Below are 9,222 nucleotides of genomic sequence, written 5' to 3' on the forward strand. Positions count from 1 at the left end.
AGAGCGTCGAATTTTCTAGTTTCCGTAAGATGCGTCGAGGAAAAGGACAAGACGGTTGCCATGGGCTTCGGATTAACAATAATGAGCCTCTTTGCCTTCATACCGTCGCCTATTTTGTTTGGATTTATATTGGGTTAGTGATAAAAACTTCATTTGTACGCCCGCGATAATAACTAACATTGACGGAGACAAATCCCATAGCACGTTATCAAATGACAAATACGAAGATAAAGCATTCTCCGTCTATTTTTTTTTTTTCAGTAACGTATTGTGAAATTTTTTATTAATTCAAATCACTGTTAGCATATCGCGAATATATCTCCTTATTTCTATTTACGGATTGATTAATATTTTATCTTTCACAGACAAGACCTGTCTCGTATGGGGTAAAACGTGTTCAGGGACGGGCAATTGCTGGCTATATAACGGCGAGGCGTTGAGGTACTTGCTAAACTTTACCGCAGCCAGTGAGTGTCTTATAAAACGATCAAGAAATACAATTATTTTATTCGAGCATCGTTACAAACTCCCCTTTACCGTTCCAGGTTTCGTAACAATCGGCACGTTATTCGACGTAGGTGTCTGGTATTTCGTCAAAGGCGTAAAGATCTTTGACGAGGAGATCGAATTGGAGAATATAGCCGAAGAACCGGGTGAGACACTTTGAAAAACGATTATTGATAATCAAGCTCACCCCTTTCGGGGCGTGCGAAGGAAAGCTTCGATCGAACATCTTCAAGCAGGATCGAACGAAGATCGCAAAGCAAGCGAGAACCGACAAATAAAGACTCTACAAGTACCTTAAGCACCTCCTTAGATATTTAAAGCTCATAGCAACCTAGATAGAATCGATCATCCATGGTGTTCGCAAGAGAGAAGCGATCACCGATCTTTTTAATAAATTCAGCTTATATTGCGGTTGATTTTATCGTAAACGTTGTATAACGGATGTGAATCCACAATTTGTTGTAAGTAAGATGTGGACTTTTGGTTTGGATTCATTTATTTCAATGGAAAATGACTTGAAATGATTTGATATATGTATCGCTTACGCCGTCAATGAAGAAATTAATGATTCATGTTAGTGTGAATCATCTATAAAGTGAAATAATTGTACATATAACGGTTATACATTGGATTAGTAAATTAGTAAAAAACACTGTAATTTATCTCTACTCACGATAAAAAAATACGTATCTATCCGCTTCAGGTCACGTGTGTATGTGCGTACATGTGTGTGTTACCTCCGTTTGAAATATAAATTTCTCGGAGTATAATTTCATAAGGAATTTTAATCTATGTATAAAATGTTACAATAAAACAACAAAAAGTTATTATTAACAGGCAAACGAAATAATTCATAAAATTGAGAAATACGATAAGTTTTAATTGTGTAATAAATATTTAAAAGAACAATCTCTCACATTTTAATAGTTATCATTATATAGATGTATATATTTTGTTTTACGAAGAGTATAAAATATGCTATAAAACACAAAGCAAAAATTTTATTAACTGACTCTATTTTTATTCTTTATTAAAAACATTTAGATTTACAGATGAAAATGAATATTCGTCAGTGGCAGAATGTCACTTCTAAATATATATGATGATTACGATGATTTACAATTAATATTCAGTAATTAAAGAAAAAGAACACATTGTTGTTACACCGCGACAAATATTTTACCTATTTAAATCGGATTACCAAATTAAATCGAATATTTTCTTCATTTTAAATGCGATAAATGCCAGAGATAGTATTATATGCACACTTGTTGTTCCGTATCGTTAGAACCTCTTATTTTACTCGTACATATCAATTTGTCGCAGATGATAGCACTTCATTCTATTAATAGATTATTTATTCGTTTATAAATATTCGCGGAATCACACGTCATTGTCATGTGTGTCACGCGTTATCATCGCATAAAAGTGATCACGCGTAATTTCACAAGTCGGTCTGATACGTTGGTTTGCTTCCCTTAGCGGAACTTTTCGGGCTGGGCGTCGCGTGTCTCTTCAAACGCAGGTCAGAATTCTTGTCCTGCACATCCGGCAAGCTGCCGAAACCCGAAGAGGATCGTCCTCGAGAGGAGGACGACCTGCCAGGAACCATAGCTACTAGCGGTATACCCATCTTGTTTTCCGGTCGACTCCTCACGTCTTCCGCCGACTTCACCGATAACCGATCGTCGTTTAAAGTTTCCTGACTCACGTTCTGCTCATATCGATCGATCAACGACTTGACGTCCTTCGAGTGCATCGTGTCGCCCGAGTTGCCCTTTCCTTCCGGAAATGGATCCACTATCGGTATGCCAACTTCGTTAAAGTCGCCCTGTTTGGACACGTTGCTCTCTTGACCCTTCTTCGAGAACTCGAAGCTACCTGTTTTCGAGGAGCCGTCCTGATAACCGTTTGACTTTCTGAATCGAGAATTCCTGGCCCGTAACGAATCCTCGTAGTGATCGGGATTCGGGAACCAGCGTTTTATAGACGAGTTTTTGGACGAAGAGCGATCGTTCTCGTCGTAATCTTTGCTCGAAACACGTTTCCTCGATCTCGGCCCGGTGCTGCCGAGATTACTCTCGACGTCGGAGTCGAGTTCCAGCGGCGCGTAAGCGACTCGCGGACTCGATCCTTTCTTACTCTCGTCGCTCGAACTATCCAGCTCGAAGTCGAGATTTTGAATCGTCGATCGCGAATTATGATTTGTCAGGGGATTCGAGCCCGTCGATCGGCGATCGCCCTGGCCCAACGGGCCATACTTCAATGGTACGCTCTGTTGCGTTTTCTCATCCTCCTTCGGCGGATTATCTTCTGGCATATTTGTTTCCGGTGGTATCCTTGATTCCGGTTCAATAACTACTTCCACTTGTCTTGTTGTGTCATCTGCAAATATTATTTTACTTTTAATTTTAAAAGAAAAATGATTATAGTATTTTTTTAATTATTTTATTTTTATAAAAAGAATATTTACTATTATTTCTTATTTCTTGTATTGTTTCCTGTTGTTCAGTTATTGCTGATTGTTCGATTAGTTCTTGCAGCACATTTTCTTGATTCTCTTTACTTTCAATTTCCTCGTATAACTGTAAATTCTTGCAAAGAAACCAAAGGATAATTTTGAACAAGAAACATAGGGACAAGAATAGGATCGTCAAGTAGCACAAATAATCGCCGAGGTTTTCGCTATTGTGTAAATGGCAGATTGCTCTTTGATTACCCCAATATCGGCAGGCCTCACGCGAGACGAATTCATAGAGAATCTTGCCGGGAAAGTAAACGAAAATCGTGATCCACGTCATCGAAAAGCCTATGCTGATGGCCTTGTCTTGCTTGTAGACGGATCTTATATTGATCAATAAGTCTCCTACAAAAGTGGAAGCGACTAGCGCATACGCCAACAAAGTTCCAAACTAAAAGAAAAAAAAAATGAAAGAAGTCTTTGAATTGCGATTGATTTAGATATCTTATATGTTAGATATCTTATATCTTAATATCTAATTGCTTGCAAGAAGAAACTTTTGCGTAAAATATATAATATATTAAATATTTTTTTTTTAATTTTCAATAAAGAAATACAAACGAGAATTACTTCAAAAAGCATCCAGCCAGCCTGGCATTTAATCGATTCGCACGGACCGTCCTTTGCTTGATCTTTACTCCATCCTGTCATTTCCTCCACACAGCTACAACCACTGTAAATCTTGACGTTGTCGACATAAATGATTGACGTGCAGCCGGCATAACAAGGACTGTAGTATGTAAACTTTCCCGAGCTCTCGCAAATTGGTCGAAAATCGGAATCTTTTGAGCAACGGCAATTTTTGTTGCAGTATTTCAACAATCCATTGCTATACAAAAATATAAGTTAATTAAATTTGTGTAATCTATTTGTATCAATTATCAAATTAATATAACGAAATGTCATAGAATGAAATATAGCACGTTGCTTTTTTATAATTATTATTGTTGTTAAAATGATGAATGCTAATTCTAAACTTACGAGCCTTTGTCCAAACCAACGATAGGCGGTTTATTACAGGTGGCAAAGATCAACGAGACGATAATCGCCACTGTTAAAATTATGATGACGAGACTGTAACTAATAATAAACTGTGGCCGCGGCTTCGCTTTGGCTAATACTAAACCACTGATGATTACAATCAGGCCAATCAGAACGGGTTTCATGATAGCTAAAATCAAACATAAAATATTACATTTGTCTCACATGATTTGCAGCAAATCATAAGAGAAATTATCTTAGTTCTGTAATGTTACATTTTAAATATTTAATTTTGTAAAATAAACTTTTTATTTCTTTTTATTGTTTATTTTTGTCTGTACCAAATATTAATCATTAATTATTATTTCATTACAAAATTTCGTAACGTCTTATTCAAGGTGATATCGATATAATTCGTCACGTTAAGAGATTCTGTGTTTTATCTTTATGCATATTAAGAGAGGCGTTGATTAATCTTACTGGTGACTAATCTAGATGATAGAGGATCGCTAAATCCAAGGAGCATTCCTGTCGGTCTTGGTATGTGAAATCTGGATTCCAAGAAAATATCCTCGTGCATTATAAAATTTAATAGCGCTATCGCACAGAATATCATCGCCAGGGTGTTGCATATCAGAATCCTATTAGTAACCAATCTGCAGAATGACGGCCAAAAATCGGGACTACCCACTTTCTGAGTGCTCGTTCGGTGAGGTGCTCGATTATTTATTGAAGTCCGATCAAAAAGTGAGGCTGCGGCTTGCTCGACAACCTAAAATAGAGTAAGTATAATTATGAAATGAGCAGAATATTTTTTATAAGAAAATGTAATTAATATATAATTGTAATATTATAACGTATAAATACAAAAGAGATATAAAGTATAATACAAGAGAGAGGAGCTTATATTAACTCTTATAATTTTTATATCATACAGTTTTATGTAATGCCAATTAGTTACCACTGAGGGTAATCTTCGGGGGAACCACGAGAGTAACAAACCAGGAATCACCAATAATACAGATAAGATCGGAAATCCTAGCCACCATGCTCCGATTTGATCCTGATATGATTTTATGATATCGAAATTTTCCGCATCTATCCTAAACGAATTGATAAGTCAAAAAATAAATATGCATTTTTTTTGTACATTATAGTTTATAATTAATTTATAAGTACATTCAATTTTGAAGAATTTTAAGGTACACATTACAATAATAATTATTTATTTATTCAAAAATATGTTAAACATATGTCAAAGTACTTACCGAAGACATCCCCAGCCCAGAAAATATCCGAAAACTACTCCGATAATTTTTACAGCGATAATTACACCGATAAAAGCGGTCACGTGCTTCATTTTTGTATTATCGTCCAAATAGGAAATTCCCAGGGCATAGTATGATATATTTGCTGCCCCAGTTATAATTGATACTAAAATCAGGATGGCCATAGTAAAGTAGCAAGGTTCGTCCTCCTCAATGATAATCCTAGACAATCCGGAAGTGCATAATTCTGGACTGTCATCTATAAAAAGAAAAATTTAAGATATATCTTTGATGTGAAAGAAATCACTTTTTATTTGCTTATAGATTAAATGCTAAACGTTTTAAATGCACGGTAATTTTTGTGAAATATTAACGCTAATGAAAAGTAATATATTAATGTAAGAAAATGTATAATTATAATTAAAAATATTCTGTTTTAGAGTTTTACATTCTGGGCACACTGACCGGCATATAATGACATGTGAGTGACATTTTGCGTTTCTTCAATCACGCGAACGCGATGTGTTAAATGGGGTATTATCAGAATGAAGAGCGAGACGCTCTGTAAAAGAGTTAAAGCTCCTATCCATGAAGCTCTGTGTATTCTATCGCCCCAGTACGCTACTACTAATCCAAGGATAAAAGGCGTCAATTCTGCTACAACAAGAATCCAATCTGAAAAAGATAAGTGTTATTTAGAGAATTATAAATATTAGATTTTTGCAGTATCAAAAGTTTATTCAAATAACGGATATCAGGCAAATTTAGAAATATTTACTAGCGCAAAATTTATAGTTTGTGAAAAAAATAACGTAACATATAAATAAAGAATAAATAATATTTAAAGCGCAATGGTTTGCATAAAAGTATTTTATAAAATTTGATAATACTATTATATTTTATACTTTTTAATAATAATATCTTTACAATTTCGCGATTATGGTAAAGATTGAAAGAAATGGCAATGACAACGTTTCATCACTTTATAAATACGCACTCATTAAATAAGGATCGATTTGAAATCTTCTAGCTATCGTCGATCCTGTCACATGGAAATAAGCATACGACGCGGCCTGCACCATGCCAATCCAGCAAATCAATCCCACGAAGAGTTTTCGCGTCGCAAATTTCGCCAACTTTGGACATTGCATCTGACCGCAACCGCAATCGATTGACTGGTTGGGTATTGGATTGGCCGGTCCTGACAAACCGCCCTCCACTTCCGATCCACTTCTTATCACTTCCGGAAAACGGACCGTCATTTTTTTCCGAAGTGGTGCACCTATTAATTAAAGCAAAATATATCATTATTATAATATACTATAATAATATAATATAATATAATATAATATAATATAATATAATTTAATATAATATAATATAATATAATATAATAATATAATATAATATAATAATATAAAAAATAAACAAAATAATATTAAAGTCTCGTGTTGTCCTTCACGTACAGTTTTCCATTCAGTTAAGTATTTTACTAAAGATAATATGATTTTTTCTAAAGATAATATACTCTCTATTACTCGTATTAAGTTTTACGTTACAATTCGTAATCATTATAATATCAAAAAAGTAAAACGGCGTAAAAAAGGCATGAATAACATGTGTCTGATATCGACTTATGTGTCATCATGAGTCACTCTGTGTTACTAGAATCGTAGAAGCTTCAATATATCGAATCCTTAATAAAAAATAAAATAATAACAAAACTACATATTCATGATAATTATTTAAAGGATAAACAAAATTACGAGAGATGAAATATCGCATAGATTGCACTATAAAAAAATATTATCTACTTACGTTTATTCAGATTTGCTCCGTTCTGGTATACTTTTCGGCGATAAGAGAATCGCATTCATCGATCTTGTCGCGTTAATATTTCATTTACGATGCACGTTCACATGATGACAATATCTTCCATAAAATTTCATTCTTCGAGAGAAGCTCGTCTTTCGCCTTTTTAGCTCTCTCGTTGCGGAGCTAGAAATGTTAGCGTTACAACGCACAGGCGCGGCACTACTCGACAACGAATACGCGGGCGTTATCTTCTTAACAGATATGCCGCCGAGATATCTTCCGATAAAGTTACAGTATGTAATACATACGTACTGGGATATAGGGATAGCGTTACCGACACCAATATATCGTACGAAAGTGTACGCCGGTTCAACTTGGCGCTGTTCGCATTGAGTGCAAAATGGATAATCATAAGCTTTTGCTCTTTATCACAATACCGTCGATATTCGAATTGGAAACGAGTGCAACTGAATTTATCTTGACATTTGTTTTTGTTCGATGATCAGTTTGGCGACAGATCAATCCCTTCAATCAGAAGATATGATTCCTTCAAAAATGTGTATGTTATTTCAAATATTTATTCTGTTATTATCGACACGGCTTAAAATGTACAGTTCAATAACGTGTTTTGATTAGAGAAAGAGAGAGAGAGAGAGAGAGGGAGAAATCTCTCTTCAGTTTATATAAAAACTTATTTTTCTCAAAGAGCATATATAAATTTCTTATATAAAATTCTGTAATGCTTTTTATTGAATGCACACAATATTTTTATATTCTGGATATTTTTGATAGTCAAATGTTAATTAAATTTGAGGATGATAAGATATTTAAAAATTAATTGATTGTGAAAAGAATTGAAATAAAGAGTATAGATCCTGCGTGTTTTGTATATATCTCTAAATTTTAAAATTAAACACAAGACAAATAATAAGATGCGTTAAAATAGCTAATCGAAAAATTCGTTGATGTGAAATTCCTCCTTCTTATAACTCGATTGAATAATTTCCGCCAAACTGGAGCTCTCGAACGCATCTAGGAATGATGAATTTCGTATTCGTCGGTATGTGAGCGCCGATCAAATCTTGCTAGAGGTCCAATTACGGGTACTCCGGCGAGGCCTAGCCGGCTTTTCTAACGCCGAGGAAGGAGTTAGCAGCCTTAAGCACACTTAAGTCGGCGCCATAAGAAAATGACGAATGCCAATTAGCATATGAAAAGCTCTCCCTCCCCGTTATCGTCGAGCTAGCTACGCTAGTTCCTCGGCACGCTTGGCAGGGCGATCACGTTTTTGAATATTAAGGGCGGGATTACGCCGAGGGCTTAACGCGCGAAATTTAGTCCGGCGAGGCCAAGAAACGAGAAAAAATCACCCTTAAGACCTTCCGCGACGGACACCCGGTCGAAGTGGAGTCGGTCCTAGAGATGAAGACGGAGGGAAGAAGGGGGAGAGAAAAGGAAACGCGGGATGCACGCGAATCTTTCAGTTTCCTGTCGGCAGGCGTGAGCGTTATCATCCCCTTAAATGTCGACAATCTCCGGGATTACGACTTAGCGACGATCATTAACACATTCATTCGTCAACGACGATAGCTATAGCGCGATTTTGAGAAAAGCTTGCGGTCATTTACGGTAATCTTACTGCACAAATATGTAAGTAAAACGATTATCATTTAATTGTTTCAAACCAACTAACATGCGTTTGAAACATATAAAATTCAAGTAAAATAAGAAAATTAAATAAATTCTTTATGTCATATGTTTTACAAATTATTGCGTTTTAAACTATTTATAATCTTTTTTATTGACTTATTAATTTTATTTTGTAAATTTTTATATATTAAACGCTTTTATTTATATGTATATTTTATACTATATTAGATACTTATTAGTAGGATATATATAGGTATCAAAAATTTATGCAATGATGTGAATGTCCCAATAATTTATTGATACAATGCTGAATCTAACAACTGATTAATAAGAAAAAAGAGGAAAATTTAATATATAGAAATATAAAATCTAAAAATATGTTTCTGTACACAATGTATACATGTGAGTGTATGTCTGTAAATACCTAGACATGAAACATATACATATATGTATATCTCTGTAGGAAGATGCAACCTTTCC

At 34.9% G+C, this 9,222-nt stretch overlaps 2 protein-coding genes across 5 annotated transcripts in view; one reads left to right on the top strand and one right to left on the bottom strand.

Annotated features, from left to right (window-relative positions):
• The window catches only part of LOC115234600 (solute carrier organic anion transporter family member 74D), a 7,139-nt gene extending 5,729 nt beyond the window's left edge, over positions 1 to 1,410 (top strand). For all 4 annotated transcript variants that reach the window (XM_029805781.1, XM_029805779.1, XM_029805782.1 and 1 more), the window contains 3 exons: positions 1 to 133; positions 366 to 467; positions 546 to 1,410. In XM_029805781.1, the coding sequence (XP_029661641.1) occupies positions 1 to 133; positions 366 to 467; positions 546 to 667 (357 nt within the window). In that variant the 3' untranslated portion in view covers positions 668 to 1,410. The remainder of the gene's footprint in view (positions 134 to 365; positions 468 to 545) is intronic.
• Positions 1,411 to 1,511: 101 nt separating this feature from the next.
• On the bottom strand, positions 1,512 to 7,332 carry LOC115234599 (solute carrier organic anion transporter family member 2A1-like). Its single transcript, XM_029805778.1, has 10 exons — positions 7,096 to 7,332; positions 6,275 to 6,559; positions 5,743 to 5,952; positions 5,278 to 5,536; positions 4,971 to 5,112; positions 4,490 to 4,781; positions 4,010 to 4,199; positions 3,599 to 3,857; positions 2,981 to 3,419; positions 1,512 to 2,892 (listed from the first exon to the last, which is right to left on the bottom strand). The coding sequence occupies exons 1-10, from the start codon at positions 7,148 to 7,150 to the stop codon at positions 1,952 to 1,954; spliced, it is 3,072 nt and encodes a 1,023-aa protein (XP_029661638.1). The 5' UTR covers positions 7,151 to 7,332; the 3' UTR covers positions 1,512 to 1,951.
• Between the last annotated feature and the right edge of the window lie 1,890 nt (positions 7,333 to 9,222).

Source organism: Formica exsecta, unplaced genomic scaffold (assembly GCF_003651465.1).
Source record: "Formica exsecta isolate Colony F162 unplaced genomic scaffold, ASM365146v1 scaffold201, whole genome shotgun sequence".
Lineage (NCBI taxonomy): Eukaryota > Metazoa > Arthropoda > Insecta > Hymenoptera > Formicidae > Formica > Formica exsecta.